General features: G+C 42.1%; 1 protein-coding gene across 2 annotated transcripts in view; it reads left to right on the forward strand.

Annotated features, from left to right (window-relative positions):
* MED27 (mediator complex subunit 27) overlaps positions 1 to 20902 on the forward strand; it is a 443188-nt gene that overhangs the window by 352388 nt on the left and 69898 nt on the right. For both annotated transcript variants that reach the window (XM_050760248.1, XM_050760249.1), the window contains one exon: positions 14906 to 14999. In XM_050760248.1, coding sequence (XP_050616205.1) covers positions 14906 to 14999 — 94 coding nt within the window. The remainder of the gene's footprint in view (positions 1 to 14905; positions 15000 to 20902) is intronic.

The raw sequence follows: 20902 nt of genomic DNA on the forward strand, positions 1-20902 counted from the left end.
CTAGGGTGCTTGTCCATTTCTCCTCCTTCAGTATATCCAAATATATGCATGAAAACATTTTTTAAAAGATATAAAGGCCGGGCACGGTGGCTCAAGGCCTGTAAACCCAGCACTTTGGGAGACTGAGGTGAGCGGATCACCTGAGGTCAGGAGTTCGAGACCAGCCTGGCCAACATGGCGAAACCCTGTCAAAAATTAACCAGGTGTGGTGGTAGGGGCCTGTAATCCTAGCTGAAGCCAGGAGGCTGAGGCACAAGAATCGCTTGAACCTGGGAGGCAGAGGTTGCAGTGAGCTAAGATCATGCCACTGGCACTCTAGCCTGGGTGACAGAGAGATACTCCATCTCAAAAAAAAAAAAAAAAAAAAGAAGATATAAAAGTGAAGATTTATTTAGAGTGGGGAAAAAAAACCCCACAATTTACGAACAAGGCAAAACCTTTTTGGAACGAAGCTATGTAATTACCTGCCTTACTGTAAGATAGTGTTTCTAAACTCAGTCATTTGCAAACCAACTGTAGGATTTTTGCCAAAACCTTTGGTCAGCTGTTCTATTATTTGTATCGTATTTTAAATATTATTAAATAATACAATTTTAATTATAATTTGTATAATATTTGTATAATTTTTTAAAACCTAGCCTGTATGGTACCATGACTGAGCAATGATATCTATGAAATCACAGGTTTTATTTGCTAGTTGTATATTGTTCTTTATATACAGATAATGAAATGAAAAATGTTCATCCATATATCACCTAAAACCACTTTTATGTGTATGACATTTTGGAAACTGTTAGTTTGTGCAAATTCACACCTGCAAATATGAATTTGACAGTAAACTTAAAGGGAATAGCAAACTTTGGAGTGGCCTCAGAAGGACTACTTTGTGGCTGCAGTTTGGAGGTGCCAGGGCACTTTAAGAAGGAAGGGGAAGGCCGGGCGTGGTGGCTAACACCTGTAATCCCAGCACTTTGGGAGGCCGAGGCGGGCGGATCACGAGGTCAGGAGATCGAGACCATCCTGGCTAACACGGTGAAACCCCGTCTCTACTAAAAATACAAATAAATTAGCCGGGCATGTTGGCGGGCGCCTGTAGTCCCAGCTACTCAGGATGCTGAGGCAGGAGAATGGTGTGAACCCAGGAACCGAGATCATGCCACTGCACTCCAGCCTGGGTGACAGAGCGAGGCTCCATCTCAAAAAATAAAAAATAAAAAAAAAAAAAGAAAGAAGGGGAAATAAGAGAGGCAGCAGAAAACCAGACTGGGGTACCTGTTTCTCAGGGAGGCAGATCCTTCCATTATCCTGTTTGGATGTGTTAAAGTTCTAAACTAGCCACATACATCCACAGTTAAAATACTCCAGGGGGAAAAAATTATTAAATGAATGTTGTTCAGTTAAGCAGAGTGCATGTAAATTTTGTTTCATTACTAATCTAGAATATTTATATCACTGTTACTTTCAGTTGGTTTAAATAGTCTTCAATTTATTGTGTTTCTTACTTACTCTAGCAGGGTTGGTTTTAATGTCATGTGTTTTATTTAGGAAGGACTTTTTGTTCTAAGAAGAAATTTGTCCAAGGGAACGATTTCCAGATTGAGGAGACTTTAATAAAGGGACTGTTTCCAAAGGTGTGGGCAGGGAATAGGGAACCCATAAGGGACTAGGGCAGCACCTGGGCTAGTGCCCATGGGTGGAGCTGTTACTATCCTTCCACCAGGGGTAAGAGGAGGGCATAGTTACTGGAGCCCAGAGTGAGAGAGAGAGCTGTGTGGAGAGGGATCCTGTCAGAGCTATGATGAGGGATGCAGCCAGTTCCTGGGGACTTTGCAGGCAGGATAAATACCCTGACCTCGCTGCTTTTCCACCTTCCACATCTCCCTTTGGCCAAACTCAGCCAGAGGGCAAAGGAGCCCATGGATGCAGTCCATGTGGGTCAGCTTTTTGGGGCACAGACCACTGCGGAGAGGTTGGGTCTGGAGAGGGTGAAGGCTCTGGTCATTTCCCACCCAGTGCTCTTTACATAAGGTAGTGGGGCAGGGGGTGAAGAAACAGTGAACATGAAACATAGCTGCTGCTGCCCCGCTGCCACCAGTAACAAAGTCTGTGATGTCACTGGTCATGGGTGACTTCTGCTTCCCCCCAGTCCATGTATCTTTGCTGCTGGTGCCTCTGCTGAATAGTGGGATGAACCAGACCTTTCCTGCTGTGGGATTGGAGTCATTGGTGTTTTGCTGTTACTGAGTTGTCACAGCTGGACCCTCAAGGACAAGGACCCTTGGCCTCGTGCTTCTCCTGCCCTCTGAGTCTCCAGCCAGTGCCTAGTATTGGTCAGAACACAGCTGGAAGCCAGAGAGCAAAAAGGCTTGTTGTTGTAATCTGTGTGTAGGCCTGCCTCCTGGGGCACAGTGCGGGATGGCAGAGGGACAAACGAAAGCTCTCCAGCATAGTCCCTATTCTAGAAGCCAGATCGATTTACTCCAGCCCGCTTCCTGACTAGGTCGTTTCAGGATCATGCCAAATATGAACAGTCTGTCCACTCTCTCATTGGCCTTCTTAGAAAAATAATGAAAAGAACTGTGCTTACTAACTGAAATGCATTGATGTGGTAAAATGAACCAGAAACCTGAAAAAACATCCCTACTTTTAAAGCTCATGCTTCGAGGTGTTTTCATGGCTGCAATTAACTTTTTGAGGCTTTGTATTTCTGTAGATGCAAAGAGAAGTTCCTAACCTTTCGTGCAGAAAAAGACAGTGTTTGTACACACAAAAGGAACAGCTAATACCATTATTTGTCTATTTTGTGTTAAGTGCTTTATGTGCTGTGTTCACTCCTTTACTTCTCATAATGATTATGTGAATAGGATTGTGATGTTATCCTTATTTCACAGATAAGGATGCCAAAGCTTAGAGAGGTTAAAGTAACTTGTCCAAGATGAGGGCACTGTGAGAACTTGAACATCCAGGTCCCTGTGATTCCTAAGCCCCAGCTTCAGACTCTGTTGTGCTAAATATAGTTGTAAGGACTCCATATGCATGATTCATTTATCAGTTGTCTTTTGAGAGCCTGCTGTGTGCTGGACAGTGTGCTGGGGGCTGATGGCAGGGAGAAAGATGGCCTGTGCCTTACCCCTGTGGAGTTATCAGTCTAGTGGGCAAGGTAAACATTAAACAGTCATTCCCCCAGATATGTGAGATAGACTGTGATGTGTACTACGAAGAACAGGGGAAGGATACCGTGATTGATGACACTTGGCTGGTGTGCATTTGAGGGCCTTGGAGAAGGCTTCTCTACTGAAGGTTCCGTTCAGCAGACATCTGAAGGCAATTCACTTAAGAGGTTGGGGGATGAGTCCTGAGGTGGGAAGAACTCCTGGAGCTCCAGCCAAGGCACCTCACCCAGGAAGGTCTGTTTTTGTTTGAGTTACGTTACATTTGTCATCATCTCAGTCCTGCTTTATAACCCAGCTGCACTACAGTAGTGCCGTCAATAAGGGGGAGAAGAAGGGCACAACTTCACTGTGTCTGTTCACTTTGTTGGGTGACATTTCGTGATTCAGAAATTTTTGCTACTTGTAGGAGAAACAATTACAGAACAAAATTCTGTTTACTCTGGGATCTTTATTTCTCTTTGTGTCAGTCTACTTAAATCAGTCCCGTTCACCACATTTATTGAGTATGTATTATGTGCAGAATTACTGCAGGAATTAAAGACGTGAGCCTCAGGCTCTCCCCTCAAGGAGCTGATCGTCTGATGAATGAAGATCAAACTTACTGTCAAACAAATAGCGTGTTTGTCCCAGGAGGGGTTCTGCGGTTTCCTCAGATGTGTTGACTGTTTCTGACTCTGAGTGTGCATTTGCTTTAATGTATGGTTACGGCTAGAACAAGTCGTTCAGTGATTGTGATCGTTCTCTTTGGTGTTTCTTTTTGTGAAATCTACCGTGTACATTCTCAGGGACGTTAAAAAAATCAAGTGGAAATGAAATAATGGTTCTAACCTGTGCGACAAACTGAGTAACTGGAGGCAGTCACCACATCTGAGCATTGCCAAGAGGTGCCACAGTGACAGTCCTCAGCCGTACCTGGGCACGGGAGGGAAAGCCGTTGGAATGTGGGAAGGCAGGCACCATCTGCCCTTGCCAGCTCCTGGTTGAATGTCTGCCGCCCACAGGTTGCTTTGCTTTAACTCTATGTGAATTGTTGCATCTCAGTTCACTGCCTATCTGAGCTCCAAGCATCATTTCACCAGATCTGACAGAAATGGCTGATTTAATAACTATCGTTAATTGATGTTGCTGGAAAGCTCAACGTGGGTGTTTTATTATTAAGAGTTTTTTTTGTTTTTGTTTTTGTTTTTCCCTGCCTTGTAAACACGTAAGGGCTTGCAGAGCAGGTAGATGTTGAGTGACATTAAAATTCTTTCCGAAACTTTATATGTTGCTTAAATGTTTTAGGGAAAACCAGGACCCACAAGATATCTGAGTAAATTTGTAATGCAAGAAGAACAGAAATTTAGAAATTATTAATTATGTTAATATTTTTAGTTATTAATATGAAATAAAATGCAAAGCAAGTATTCACTGTTTCACTCCTCCCTGTTTCCTGCCAACTTTGCACATTAATTGAGAGTCACAAAATCAAAAACCCAGCAGGAGAACTTGAGGAAGTTTCACCTGGTTGTCCTGTTTCTCTAGAGACAAGCCTTCTGCCTTGAAGAAACTGGAAACCCCATGAAGGCAGAGACTGCCTTAGTCATCACTGCATCCCTGAGCTCACTTAGGCACTGCATGAATATTTACCAAATGACTGGGAAGAAAGAAAACCATCAATTGATTTCATTTTGTTACTACACTGCTAAAAGATTTCTCAGTTGTTTTATGAGAAGCCTGAAGAATGACAAAAATGAAACCTGCTTTTTCCAAGGAATCCTCGCAGACCTGATAAAAACACTGCTGTGTGTAAGAAAGCCCTAGAATGGGGAATCCAGAGACGTAGGTTCTGGGCTCAGCTCTGCCTCTCAGCCATAGTGTCTTCCTGGGCAAGTCACTTAGACTTCTTTTTTCTGTCATTTGTAAAACAGGAGTTTTCTGCTTGCCCTGCTTACTTCCCAGAGTTGGTGAGAGATCGAGCGAGGCACAGGGTGCAAAAGTGCTTTGAAAACTGGAAAACAGTGCCTGCTCTGGCACTCACCCTCCTCTAGCAGGAAGGCCAAGCTCGGGCCCCGGCCATCCTCCCCTCTCACAAGGCCTGCTGTGAACCAGCTGCCGTAATTGTTTTCTATCCTTAGTACTTAGTATCATTCCTAGAACACAGTCGTTGTTGAGGAGTAGGCACTCAAAAATATTTATTAATAGATACTGTAGGACTAGTAAACAATTCTTCTCTAAAGCATGCTAAATCATGTGTAAGAATAATTCTATTTTATGATGGTATTTGTCACGTGTTCTAGTCCATCACATACCCATGACCTCAAAGGGCAACTTGACACCCTGTGGCAGGAAGAAGGTGGGCAGGTTGGTTTATACGTTTCAGTGTGTGCTGGGCCCTTGCGTGTTGCTTTCGACTTCTGGAAATGGAGGGGTAGCTTTTATTTGCCTGCCTGGGTGATTCTCTTACATTTCTTCAGGTAATATATTCACATGGCTCAGAATTCAAGAGCTACTAAGGAGAAGACAGGATCAAGCTCCCCACCTACTGCTGCTTGGTCACCATTTCCCTCCCAGGAAGCAGCTCTTCCTTATCTTGCCAGCTCTGCCTGCCTAAGTGTTGAGTTGCCTTAAAGAGATCTTGAAGTTTTTGAGTGTCTTTCATTGGAAGAGAACAACACAGTAGATTAAGTAGCCAGTTGTGTTGGGATGAGAAGGGTGTGTAGTGAGAGGTGGTGTGGAAATCTAAGCTAATGTGTTTATTTCTGCCTGCAGTACATCTAGTCTTGCTTTTAGTTGTACAGTTTTGTTTTTTGTTTGTTTGGTTGTTGTTATTTTTTGGGTTTTTTTTTTTTGAAACGGAGTCTCTATCGCCCAGGCTGGAGTGCAGTGGTGTGATCTTGGCTCACTGCAACCTCCGCCTCCTGGGTTCAAGCAATTCTCGTGCCTCAGCCTCCTGAGTAGTTGAGATTACAGGCACATGCCACCATGTCCTGCTAATTTTTATGTATTTTTAGTAGAGACGGGGTCTCACGATATTGGCCATGTTGGTCTCAAACTCCTGACCTCAAGTGATCCTCCTGCCTTTGCCTCCCAAAGTGCTGGGATTACAGGCGTGAACCATTGCGCCCGGCCTGGTTGCACAGTTTAGAAAGTATTTTTTATTTTCTTGAGCAAATAATCAGAAATTTTTCACAGCCATGATATAAACATTTTATAAATCTGAGAAGTAAGCAAATTGGACTAAGCTTCCAATCTCTTTCTCCAGCATCTCGAGATCGATAGTCGTAGTTTCAGTCAATCTCATCTCCTGAAGTAATTAAACAAGCCCCCGTCTGTTTCCACCCACTGCCAAAGGCATCTCAGTCTCATCACTGCGGACAGGTATAGAGGGAAATCTTAAATCATTTTCAGATCGTGCAAATGATTCCCTTCTTGGTATCTACTGGGCATTACCCTTTTCCCCAAAAGGTGGTCTATTAATATATGCATTCCTAACTTTTAGATTTTGTACGGGTGGAGAAAATGAACAGCATGTATTTTACACATTGTGTGGGGTAAGTGCTATTTAAATCCGGCTCGAGCTGCTAAGCATCACACTAATATGGGATCACTGGCTAGGGCCCAGATTTGTTGTGTGTGTGTGTTTTTTTTTTTTTTTTCCTTTTGAGGAGGGGGGTCAGTCTTTAGAGAACTAAGCCATCTGTCCAGTAAATTATTTTAAGGTTTTAATAACAAATACTTTGCAATGTATTTGAATGTGTGGAGTAAAAAATTAATGTTTTGCAAAGGCGATATCTTTAGAAATGTCTTCCACATTCTGTTTTGTTATCATTTTGGTATTGTAATCCCAATTTGGTAGCGTGCATCTTTATACTAATGTTTTGCAGAATTAATTAGTTCATCAAAAGCAACATTTTAAAATTGGCATGTCAATAACAGTGTGCTTCTTTAGAAGGTTTTGCTTCTAAGAGGCACTGAGCTTCTACTAAAACAGATGCAGGGATTCTGTAGCTGCATATTAAGCTGTAAGACTATAAAGGATATCTGCGGCTTTCTTTGAGGTTGGTTTTGTGGAGTTCTCTGGTTGCTGTTGTTGGTGACTTTTGATGGCTAAGTAATGAACCCCTGACACCTCACATCTTCCTCTGCTAAAGAGAACTTTGCATTGTAGTTGTTTTATAATGGCCTAATTTGGGTCTATGTGGCTTACTTTTAATGTATAGTCTAGTCATTCAGGAAATATTTAAGGCATGCTTAGTGGGTGCTAGGCACTGTGGCAAGATGCTGGGATTCAGCATCAAAGAAGACAGTCATAGGTTCCCATAGAATTAATTCTGTAGGGGAGTTAGGTGTTAAATAGTCACTCAAAAAATTATTAAATGACAAAGGGGACAGGAGCACAAAGCAAATTTAAAAGTATCATAAGAGATAAAATGGGATACACTGACTGATGGGGTGCCAAGGGAAGTGTGAGACGGTACTTCCCTGAGGAAGCATCATTTAAGATGAAACTCAAAGACGGAAGCATGAGTAGGAATGACCCAGGCACGGGGGTGAGAATACTTGTGAGAAGAATCTTCCAGAAAGAGTGTGCACAGTATCTAAGATAGAGTGAGCCTGCTCAGGGACGTGGAAGAAGCCTAGATGAGGCTGTAACAGTCACTGCAGCTGGAGCGAAGGGTCCCCTTGGCCCTCCTAGGACTTGAGATTTTAGTTCACCACTGAGCTGTGCCTTAACAGTGATATAAAAAGTAGGAAGCCCTTTGCTTATACAAACAAGGACATGGGTGTGAAGCATGAGAAATGTGGCTTTAGAGGGTAAAAGTGGTTACCCCAATCAGATGACCTCTAAAGTCATGGAGGTAGGTCTTTGATTTTGTTGGAAGGATGAGTAACAGTCAGAGGCAGGTGTTTAAAAACAAACACGAAAGATACGTGTTGGCAAGAACGTGGAGAAAAGGGAGCCCTCGCACGGTGTTGATGGAACTGTAAATTAGTACAGCCATTATGGAAAATAGTATGGCGGTTCCTCAAAATGTGAAAACTAGAACTACCATATGACCCAGCAATTCCGCTACTGGGTATATGTCCATAGGAATGAAGTCCGTGTGTCAAAGAGACATCCACATCTCTATGTTCATTGCAATATTGTCCACAATAGCCAAGATGTGGAATCAACCTAACTGCCTATTAGTGGATGAATGAGTAGAGAAAATGTGTTGTATATACACAGTGGAATACCATTCAGCCTGAAAAAGAAGGAAATCTTGTCGTTTACAACAACATGGATGAACCTAGAGGACATTGTGTTAAATGAAATAAGCCAGGGACAGAAAGACAAATATTGCATGATCTCTCTTTTTTTTTTTTTTTTTAAGAGGTAGGGTTTTATTTGTCACCCAGATTGGAATGCAGTGGCACAGTCACCACTCACTGCCCCCTTGAACTCCTGGGCTCAGGCGATCCTCCCATCTCAGCTTCCCAAGTAGCTGGGACTATAGGCACATACCACCACACCCAGCTATTTTTTATTTTTATTTTTTTTAGAGACAGGATCTTGCTATATTGCCCAGGCTGATCTCGAACTCCTGAGCTCAAGCCATCTTCCTGCCTTGGCCTCCCAGTGTTGGGATTGTAGGCATAAGCCACTGCACCTGGCCACGATCTCACTTCTATGTGGAATCTAAAAAAGTTGAACTCATAGAAGTAGAGAGTAGAATGGTAGTTACCAAGGGCTTAGCGTGGGGGTTGGGGAGAGATACTGATCAAAAGATACAAAATTTCAAGTAGGTAAGAGGAATAAATTCAAGAGATCTATTGTATAACATGGTAGCTATAGTTAATAACAATGTATTATATTCTTGAAAATTGCTAAGACAGTGGATTTTAGGTGTTCTCACCACACACATGAAAAAAATGCTAAATATATGAGGCAGTGTATGTGCTGATTAGCTTGATTTAACCATTCCACAATATATGCACATTTCAAAACAACAGGCTGTACATGATAAATATATACAATCTTTATTTGTCAATTAAAAAATAAACAAAAACTAGCCTGCAGCTCTATCACAGAAACATGATTTAAAGATGATAAGAATTAGTAGATTCTTTGTACCCCCTACGCCATTTCAGTTATGTTCACTTCTGGGCTGCAACAAATATATAAATATATATTTTTTAATAAAAATAGCTTTATTGAAAAACAAAAGTTAACCATTCAGAAAAGAACAAAAAAGCAAACCAGGGACCACAGTTCCAAAACAGGGCTAAAACAGGGATGCTTGTGGACTTTAAAGGTCTATGAACTACAGAAGTTTGTAGATAAAATGTTGTACAGACATGTGTTTTAATTTTCATACCTTCTTCAAGGGATCTGTGACTCAAGAAAGACTAAGAACCAGCCAGGCGCAGTGGCTCACACCTGTAATCCCAACACTTTGGGAGGCAGAGGCACACGGATCACTTGAGGTCAGGAGTTGGAGACCAGCCTGGCCAACATGGTGAAACCCTGTCTCTACTAAAAATACAAAAATTAGCCGGACGTGATGGCAGGTGCCTGTTATCCCAGCTACTTGCGAGGCTGAGGCAGGAGGGAGAATCACTTGAACCCAGAAGGCAGAGGTTGCAGTGAGCTGAGATTGTGCCACTGCATTCCAGCCTGGGTGACAGAGCGAGACTCCGTCTCAAAAAAAAAAAGACTAAAAACCGCTGATGAAAGAAATCAGAAAACCCAACAGTCTTTTATAAAGTCCATTCATGGACCCCAGAAAGCCTTTAGGTTTTGGAGGAAATATTTGTGTGTCATTCTAAAGGCTAAAGTAGGATGATTAGGTGCAGATACTAGTAAGTGGATTTGAAACAATCAGACGTCAAACAATGCAAGGGGTTGCCTCATGAGGTGGTGATGGGGGATATTTATGCAGACCACCTGTTGGAGATGCTGTTAAAACCCTAAATTGTTGGGGACAGTGGATGAGAGGACCTCTGAGGTCCTGGTGTTCTTTAGTTCTCAGACTAAGGCCATTGAAAGGAGCAAGCTGGGCTACTTGAAGAAAATTAGAAGTGAACAAAAGTATAGGGCTCTTGAAATCCATTTTAGCCATTTGAGAATGGTTGGATTGTTTCTGATGCAGTGGAGATGTTGAGGCAGTTGAGACTGAAGCTGTCCTTCAGGAAGAGTTGGTTGGGTTGGGCTGGGAAAAAATGGATTGGAAACCGTTGAGAGTCTGACCACAGCTAAGGCAAAGGACAGGGAAACAGAATGCTCTGGTTGTTTAAAAGTTTGTTTTCTATCTGAACATACTGAAGTTATGGATCATACCTTGATTTGAATCTGTAATTTCTAGAAGTTTGTGTTTCTAGCCCAGTTCTTGGACCATCAAGCCAGCTCATTGACCAAATACTTCAAGAAGGAGAACCAAGCAGCTCTCCATTTTCGAAAGGCTTCTGTAATGTAAATAGGAACAGCAGTCTTTCCAAGTTATTACCCTGTTAACAGGTTGACAGATATGTGCAAATTGTGACTCACTGCTCAATTTGGCACTAAATTAATGTCTTTCCGCGCCGCGTCTGCTCAAGTGTAAACTAGTCACCACTGCTGTGTTACTGCTTGTTTGCCTATATTCCAAAGGTAAAAATTAAAGTAATTTGATTCTGCCACAGAACAGAGTGTAACATATGGTGGAAGTGTAGGAGGGGAGCACGCTGTTCCTACCTGTCCTTAGCCCTGCTCTCAAAGTGGGGCGCCGCACTGCAGAGCCCGCTGCAGACGCTAGCAGTGCTCACTGTCTCGGGAGGCAACACTCGGAGAGTACTGCCAGAGACCACCTCCCGTATCAACACTCCCTCTCTCAGCGAAAAAAAGAGTGTCATTTTTGTCTCTAGATTTTTAATTTGAGCCTCCAAGCTTTCCTTATTTCTGTCAAGTCACTAGTGGTTGATTTGTGTTTCGAAGGTTGGGTCTGTTTGAAAATGAAGTGTTTTGATTTTTGCCTCGCGAATTTAGACATTGTTTTCCTCAGCTAAAGATGCAGCTGACTTTCTCTCTTTCCCTTTTTGGCAAATACATAATGTCACCTGTAGAAAAAAAATTTGCATCTCCTTTGTGTTAGACATGTGAATGGAAAACAATCTCCTGAAAATGCAGTTTTGCTTCCTACAGTCTTTGAGTTTGCCGAGCTTTGTCTAAGGTCACGGGTTGGGGAAGAAACAACAAGACAAGAACAACAAAACCCACCTGGATCTCTTCACTTACCCGCGCCAACAGCAGATATTTTCCCTGGGAACTTATTTTTCTTTTGCCATTGCCTTTTCTGTAAAAATCTCATCAATAAAGGAATCAAAAATGGCCAGGAACCTTTGTTTGCCCATTTAGAACTCTGGCCCTTACTAAAAGCAAGCAAAGTTAGGTAGTTGGCATGGAATTCTAGAAATCTACACACTGAGCTTGGTTTCTGGCTTTTTGCTTGACCCGGGATCATCACTTAACCCACCTCATTTCTTTATTTTTCTAGCCTCCTAAGGAAACTAGTTTTCCAGAATGTATCTTGATGCCTTCAAGGTGAAAGGTACAAGGGAAAGCAAATTATGATGTTACCTTTGTGCTGAAGATCTGCATATTCATCTGCTTTCCGCTGTCCAGAGCTATGATGGCTATTGATTGAGGATCAGTTCAGAAGACGTCGCCTATCCTCCTCCCCATTAGCATATACTTAGCAATGACCTCCATTCACGCAGGACAGTGGATGTTTGCTTCCTGCTGAGTCGGAAGAAACTGGGTTTAAACCACACATACAGATTTAGAAAAGAAGTATATACATGCAGGAATGTTTCCCATGACCTGGTATAAACTTTGGGCATGACGTTTTTGTCATGTGCCTTCACCATTTCAAGAAACGTCAGGCAATGATGAAAAATGAGTTCATTTCCTCTTCTCTTCACTTCTCACCCCTTTTGTAGCATTTAAGCTTAGATCCAAGGTTGTGTGTCATGATGCTATAAATCTAGAAGGAACCACGGGACATGATGTGTGGTCAGCCTGTGTCTTAGCCATCCAGGAAAGATTGTTTATTAAACCATTAAAAAATCAGCAGAGGCCAGGCGCGGTGGCTCACGCCTGTAATCCCAGCACTTTGGGAGGCCGAGGCGGGCGGATCACGAGGTCAGGAGATCGAGACCATCCTGGCTAACACAGTGAAACCCCGTCTCTACTAAAAATACAAAAAATTAGCCAGGCATGGTGGTGGACACCTGTGGTCCCAGCTACTCGGGAGGCTGAGGCAGGAGAATGGTGTAAATCCGGGAGGCGGAGCGTGCAGTGAGCTGAGATTGTGCCACCGCACTGCAGCCTGGGTAACAGAGGGAGACTCCATCTCAAAAAAAAAAAAAATTCGGCAGAATGGGGCCTTGCCTTTAAGAAATGCTCTCATTCTTTCTGAGCAAGTTCACTTTTTGGTGCCATATCCTCACAGTATGGTGCTTTTAAGAGATGGGAGATGCTGTTTGGTACTGAGTTCATAAAAGCCATTCATGTACTTGAAGAATATCAAAGTCTCCCTCGGCCTTCTTTTCTCCAGGAGCAAATACCCTTCAGTGCACCTCCACGCCTTCTCGCTCATCTCTGCTGCAGTCTGCTTACTGTTGTCGTTGTTTACCGCTGGGCCCTCTCTAATTTTTCCCCTTCCTTCTTCAGCTGAAAGTTTTAAAACTCGACATCACATTCTCTAAGGAAAACCTGATAGGCTTTCCTTAGAGAATAGGTAGGGTCGCTTTCTGACTTTCAGAGCTGGCATGTGATGTTCGCTTTTTAACAAATGGCATTATGTTTTCTGCTCTCTCTCATGAGCCCCAGGTTCAAACTAAAATCTTTTCATGTTGTGAACAGAGAACTAATCTCCCTCTTACCCCAAGAGAATACACCTTTTATAGGTCCCTGACTTAATGGACATGTAATGTAATTTGTCATAGCCAATGGATATGAAATCCAATGTAAAATCCTTAATAGATAGTTTTACATGTCAGCTATTATATTATACATCCTCTTTGTGTCCAGTGTGATTGGATGGTGAACACAAATTCTTGTATGATTTTGTTCTCAAAGGACCTGAGCCAGACCCTACTCGGTGCTATGGGCTGATGTCTTCACAATGCACTACCACTGTAGGGAAGAATTTATCCCAGTAAGAGAGGGCATTTTTGCAGAATTGGCCCATGGTGTAAGTGGTAGAACTACCCATCAGGGCACTTACAATTTTTGAGTCCTTTATATGTGCCAGTTCTCATGCTCAGTCCTTAATGTCACTGACCTCAATTATTATTAAACCTTAAGAGATACAGGTTTCATCTGGGCTGTAAGAACAGAGGATTCCCTTTTGGTGGGATATCTCCAAGGAAAACATGAAGCTGATAGCTTGCCTGATATGTTTGGAGTAAGAGTCAGGTAGAGAGTTTGGGAATAAAACTGTAACAGATACGTAGAAAACTAATCAAATGAAAAGGCAAAACAGGGCTGGGTGCAATGGCTCTCGCCTGTGTAATCCCAGCACTTTGGGAGACTGAGGCAAGGCTAATCACTTGAGGTCAGGAGTTTGAGACCAGCCTGGCCAACATGGTGAAACCTCGTCTCTCCTAAAAATACAAAAATTAGCCAGAAGTGGTGGTGGGCGCCTGTAATCCCAGCTACTTGGAAGGCTGAGGCACGAGAATCGCTTGAACCTGGGAGGCAGAGGTTGCAATGAGCTGAGATAGCACCACTGCACTCCAGCCTGGGCAATAGAGCAAGACTCAGTCTCAAAAAAAGAAAAAAAGGAAAGGCAAAATAGAAATACAAGAAAACAGAAAGCTGTATAAGTAAATAAATGTAGTCATGAGCTACTATGTAGCTCAGCTATTAAAAATACATGCAGAGATTTTAGAATATAATCACAGACTACTGATTTAAGTAAAAATTGTGATATAACTTGAATTAGAGCACAACCAGGAGATCAGGAGTGACTTCAGGTATTTAAAAACAAGGAATTGGCCGGGCGTGGTGGCTCCCGCTTGTAATTCCAGCACTTTGGGAGGCCGAGGCGGGCAGATCACAATGTCAGGAGATCGAGACCAGCCTGGCCAATGTGGTGACATCCCATCTCTACTAAAAATACAAAAATTAGCCAGGCGTGGTGGCATGTACCTGTAGTCCCAGCTACTTGGGAGGCTAAAGCAGGAGAATCATTTGAACCCGGGAGGTGGAGGTTGCAGTAAGCCGAGATCACGCCACTGCACTCCAGCCTGGGTGACACAGCAATTGTCACCCAAGTTTTTGTCAAAAAAAAAAAAAAAACAGAAGGAATTTAATCCCGGGAATCGGTTATTCCAGTGATTCAGAGGAGAAGCCTGATGAGACAGTGAGACAGCCCAGAGGTGTGCAACAGCAGGACACTGCTGCCATCCTGGACTGGAAGGACAAAGGGAGGGAGCCATGTTGTTGGAGCCCAGTGACCCAGCAGGTGACACAGCTAAATTCTGACCTCCTATAGAAGAAAATTAATAGTCGTGCCCTAAAATGAAAAATCAAGAACTAGCATTAAAAACACATTATCTGGACATACAGAGGTAAAGACAAAAAGGTTTCTAATCCTATTTGCCTTCTTAAAAATGTGTTATGTTGATTTAAAATTACATTTAAAAGCAATGTCTTTCGAATACTATTAATCTGTAGTTCTTAACTGGAGTCGTAGTTTACACATGTTTATTTTTTTCCCACTTAGATATGTTGATGATGTGATCAACCGCATTGACAGGATGTTTCCTGAAATGTCCATCCACTTATCCAGACCCAATGGAACATCAGCAATGCTTCTGGTAAGATCAGCTTGACTGATTTGTAGGGATGTTGGGGGAAAAAAATGGACTTCTCAATTAATTCTCTGGTCCTGTGTTGTAGGATCTATGGAATGGGGATTAAATTCCGATTTGATGGTGAATAACATATTTCCTTTACTGGCATTCTGTAGGTTAATAATTCTGCACATTGAACCCTTGCTTTTGAACAAAACTGCAGATCTCATGTAAGAATTAACCAGAGAGGAAAGACACTGTAAGACCGTTTTACCTTAAGTCACTTCATGCAACCTCCCAATGTTTTGGTGAATCTGTTTTCTATCTTCCCCAAAGAAGTATAGTAGATAATAGTGATGCTCAACTGTTGGATCCTGCTAAAGAAAACGCTCTCTTAATACAAAACCAGAATATTGTGTATTTGAAGAGAGTGTTCTGAGGCTTGTGACTGATGACTTCTGGTTTTGCCGTTTCTGATTATGGTTTGCTCTGAACACATCACCTCATAATCTCCTGGTGGCTGTTTGTATTTGCATGAATTCACCAAAGACAGGTGTGTTTTGGAAATACAGTGGGATAGAAATGCCAGATTATATTATTAATTAGGAAGTCTAGAGACCTCAATGATGAGAAGCTTTTCTAGTGGTCTGTATAATAACACTTGTATGTGCTTGAAGAATACTTCCCTGAACACAGATTTTTGAGGAACCACCACATTTTATAAAAAAGCAGAGTTTATTGAATAAGAATGATGGTTTCAATGGGTGTCAGGGAGGTAAGGTTCAGGACTGGGTATTTTTTCCATCTATTCTGCTGTTGCTGCTTTGGAGCCTAGTGCGAACTCCTTATATTTTAGCATTTTACTTGTGTGAAATCTTATAAATAGCCAGTCACCCAGGATGAGTTACTATTTACTCCAGCCCATTCATCTTAGGGGAACATTGTGTGTGCATGTGTGTTTTGGTCTTAAGACAGGAAAAGATCTGGGCTTGTTAAATGTTTGTTACTTCATTTGTGGGGAAAAAAAATTAGTGACATCCACCTGGATAACATGCTACTTAAAAAATTTCTTTCAGTTAAAACATAAAGAAAAGGAGATAATGCTATGTTTTTTTTTTCATAGAAAAGGGAAACAGTTTTCTTCACATAAAATGTATCTGTCTGCAGAACACAAAATATCTTCTGCTTCCAGAGGTTGCAGTGAGCTGAGATCGTGCCATTTTACTCCAGCCTAGGCAAAAGAGCGAGACTCTGTCTCCAAAAAAAAAAGTCTCTCTCAGTTAAATGTACAAATTGCCCAGATTTTAAGATACCCCAGACCCAGCAGTTGAAACATAAATCCTGCTCTCAGCATACCTGACAGGGTCCCAAAGAGTTAATGAAGATAGAAATGAATGAATGCATCCTCAGTGAAATAGGTTTGTTCAAATTATTTCTGGGTCATTGAGCTCCCATTTCATGACGAGGGTGGGATTTGGCATTGAAGGGAATGAGCAGAGGGAACAAGATTCCAGGCAAACAGGCTACACAGATGAGTTGCTTCCACCTGAGAAGGCAGGCATGTATTTCACAGTGACGGTCGACCTCGCCTGCTTTCCCATGGAGCTTCTGTCCTAATAGACTGATGAGAGAGTTTAGGGACTCAATTCAAGGCAAGAATCACGTTTCACATCCCCGGTTTATTTACTACCACCAACACCCATCCACCCCCGCTAATTCAGACATGTGCATCTAGGTGCCTACTTGTTATCTTTCTTCAGCGACACAGGAACTCACAGAAGCTGGTGCTTACTTACAGCAACAGTGGTAGGTGATCTGATTCAGAATCAGATTGCCACGGGGTTAATCGTACTTTTAACATAATGCCTGCGTTTGGCGTTTACTATTAGAAGTTGGAATTTTATGAGATGGCAAATCTCTAGGCTATTCACTCCTCCACATCCATCATGAGGTGGGTGACGGGAATTCCTACCTGGAGGGGGAGCAGGACCAACAGATGCCTCCTCCCCCACTACCTACTGCTAGTCACCTGTTCCCTGGACTTCACTGGTAAAGTTTTGGGGCCTAGACTGTAGGCAGGAGGTGTAGGCAAGACTTGAAAGTGTTTTCTGGAGATGAACCTGGAATAAATTGAATTAACCGGGAATGCAGTGTATTCCAGAAGGCTATGGGGAAAGACCAGTTAGGAGGCCGTTGAAGCAGGGTGCACTTGAGCAGTCTCAGCCGACGCCTTCCTTTACCTCCCTTGGCAAATGTCCGAACTGCGCCTGTGCTTTTGAAATAAAATGGCATTTCCTCTGGAATTGGCTGGGCTTCCTTGAATGCGGTCAACAGCAACTGATTGACTCACATAAGGAAAGAGTTGGTTGGGTTTTGCTGTTTGATGGTGCCAGGTACATGAGACTCAGTGATGAAGCTGACCTGCCAGGCAGGACAAAAAGCCGAGTAGCTCCAGGCATGTCAGGAACAAGATCAGGACAATGTTTGTTAGGGGGCCCCATGGCCCAAATGATTCCATATGAACTGCCTTCCATCCCTGTGCATACAGTCTGGGAAGAACACTCCTGCTGGTCTAGCCTGCCATTGCTCCTTGCTCTGAGCCCCGAGGATGCGGGAGTCAGGCCTTGGCAGCCCCACAGAACTGCAAGGAGTGGAGGGAAAGTAATTCCCTAGAGGAACCAGCCGTCTGTATGACACAGTGAACGTCTGTGTGGACAGAGGCTTGTGGCTTACGCAGCACTTGTCTCATCTGATCCCCACTGTGGCCCTCGAGGTAGGGTAGCACCAACTGTGCTCATTTGACAAGTAGGAACTGGAGGAAGTTGTTTCCTGGGCTTGTGCGGTCAGAACACCTATCCCTATCTCCCCAAGCCTCCAGGATGCTATCCTTCTCTCGTGTCTGAGGACAGTTCATGCTGGTGGCAAGTAAGATTTGGACTACCAGGCACCAGGCTGATTTTTTCTTTTCCTTTTTCGTTGTTTTTTTTTTTTTTTTTTGGAGACAGATTCTCACTTTGTCACCCAGGCTGGAGTGCAGTGGCGTGATCACAGCTCGTTGCAGCCTCAACCGCCTGGGCTCAAGCAATCCCCCCACCTCAGCCTCCTGAAGAGCTGGGACCACAGGTGTGTGCCACCATGCCTGGCTAATTTTTGCATTTTTTGTAGAGACGGCAGGCTTGTCTCGAACTCCTCAGCTCAAGTGATGTGTCTGCCTCAGCCTCCCAAAGTGCAGGGATTACAGATATGAGCCACTGTACCTGGCCAGATTTTTCTTAAAATTTTTAAATTATGTAATTTGATATATACTAAAAAATATATGTAATGTATACGTAAATTATAAAGCTTAGATAAACCCATGAGCTCATCACTCAATTTGAGAAATAGAACATAACCAATATGGCTCCTCCCCAATCCCTGCCTCCTGACCCGTGGTCATCTCTACCCTGAGAGGCACCCCCTTCTCATTTTTAAAATGCAGTTCGCCACATGTGCCTGTATCGCTAAATAATGCCTCCTTGAGTTTTGAGCTGTGTAAAAATAGTGTCATACTATGTATATTGTTTCTGAGCTGTATCCCTGATGGTGGTCGTATCTTGCAGTTTGATCATTGTCATCTAATGACCATCCTGTGACTATCCACACTTTATCCTTTCTCTTGCCAAGGCACATTGGGGTTGTTTACAATTTTGCTTTACAACCAATGTTGGCATGAGCATTCTCTTGCATATACCAGGATACTTTTTTTTGAAAGTTTTTATTTTAATTTTTGTGGGTACACAGTAGGTGTATATATTTATGGGGTACATGAGACACTTTGATACAGGCCTGTGATGCGTAATCATCACATCCTGGTAAATGGATATCCATCCTCTCAAGCATTTATTCTTTGTTTTGTTAAGTTATCCAATTATACTCTTTTAGTTATTTTTAAATGTACAATTAAATTGTTACTGATTGTAGTCACCCTGGTGTGCTATGAAATACTAAGGCTTACTTATTTTTGCTAACTACTTTTTGTACCTGTTAAACATCCCCACTATCCTGCCCCCATACTCCCACCCCAACTATCCCTCTCAGCTGCTGGTAACCATCCTTCTATCTCCAGGAGTTCAATTACTTTAATTTTTACCTCCCACAAATAAATGAGACCATAATAAAGTTTATCTTTCTGTGCCTGGCTTATTTCACGTAACTTAACAACCTTCATTTCCACCCGTGTTGTTGCAAATGACAGGATCTCGTACTTTTTTATGGCTGAATAGTACTCCGTTCTGTATGTGTACCACATTTTCTTTATCCACTCATCTCTTGATGGACACTTAGGTTGTTTCCAAATTTTGGCTGTTGTGAACAGTGCTACAACAAACATGGGGGTGCAGCTATCTCTTCGATATACTGGTTTCCTTTCTTTTGGATATATGTGCAGCAGTGGGATTGCTGGGTCATATGGTAGCTCTATTTTTAGGTTTTCTGAGGAACCTCAAAACTATTCTCCATAGTGGTTGTACTAATTTACATTCCCACCAACAGTATACAAGGGTTCTCTTCTCTCCACATCCTCGCCAGCATTTGTTATTGCCTGTCTTTGGATAAAAGCTATTGTAACTGGGTTTTTGCCGTTTTGTATGTCTTCTTTTGAGAAATATCTATTCAGATCTTTTGCCTATTTTTTAATCGGATCATTAGATTTTTTTTCCTGTAGAGTTCAAGCTCCTTATATATCCTGGCTATTAATCCTTTGTCAGATTGGTAGTTTGCAAATTCCGTAATATTGCAGATCCAGTCTACGGACTGTCTCTTCACTTTGTTGATTGTTTCCTTTGCTGTACAGAAGCTTTTTAACTTGATGTGATCCCATTTATCCATTTTTGCTTTGGTTGCCTATGTTTATGGGATATTACTCAAGACATTTTTGCTCAGACCAATGTCCTGGAGAGTTTCCCCAACATTTTCTTGTAATAGGTTCATAGTTTGAGGTCTTAGATTTAAGTCTTTAATCCATTTGTATTTGATTTTTATGTATGGTGAGAGATAGGGGTCTAGTTTCATTCTTCTGCATATGGAAATTAAGTTTTCCCAGCAACATTTATTAAAGGGACATCTTTTCCCCAATGTATGTTCTTGGCACCTTTGTCAAAAATGAGTTCACTGTAGGTGTATGGATTTGTTTCTAGGCTCTCTAGTGTCTTCCATTGATCTATGTGTCTTTTTATGCCAGTACCATGCTGTTTGGTTATTATAGCTCTGTAATATAATTTGAAGTCAGGTAATGTGATTCCTCCAGTTTTGTTCTGCTCAGGGTAGCTTTTGCTATTCTGGATCTTTTGTGGTTCCATATAAATTTTAGGGTTTTTTTTTTCTATTTCTGTGAAAAATATCATTGGTATTTAGATAAGGCTTATATTGAATGTGTATTGCTTTGGGTAGTATGCACATTTTAACAATATTGTTTCTTCCAACCTATGAACATGGGATACCTTTCCATCTTTTTGTGTCTTCTCCAATGTCTTTTATCAGTGTTTTATAGTTTTCATTGTAGAGATATTTTTCTTCTTTGGTTGATTCCTAGGTATTTAATTTTATGTGTAGCTATTGTTAAATCAGATTACTTTTTTATTTCTTTTTCAGACTGTTCACTCTTAGCTTATAGAAATGCTACTGATTTCTGTATATTTTGTATCCTTCAACTTTACTGAATTTGTTTCTCAGTTCTAATGGTTTTTTGGCAGAGTCTAGGTTTTTCCAAATATAAGATCGTATCATCTGCTAACAAGGATAATTTGACCCTTTTCCTTTCCAATTTGGATGCCCTCTATTTTTTTCTCTTGTCTGATTGCTCTAGCTAGGACTTATGTTAAATAACAGTGATGCAAGTGGGCATCCTTGTCAAGTTCTAAATTGTAGAGGAAAGGCTTTCCGTTTTTCCC

This window comes from Macaca thibetana, chromosome 15 (assembly GCF_024542745.1).
Source record: "Macaca thibetana thibetana isolate TM-01 chromosome 15, ASM2454274v1, whole genome shotgun sequence".
NCBI classification, from domain to species: Eukaryota; Metazoa; Chordata; class Mammalia; order Primates; family Cercopithecidae; genus Macaca; species Macaca thibetana.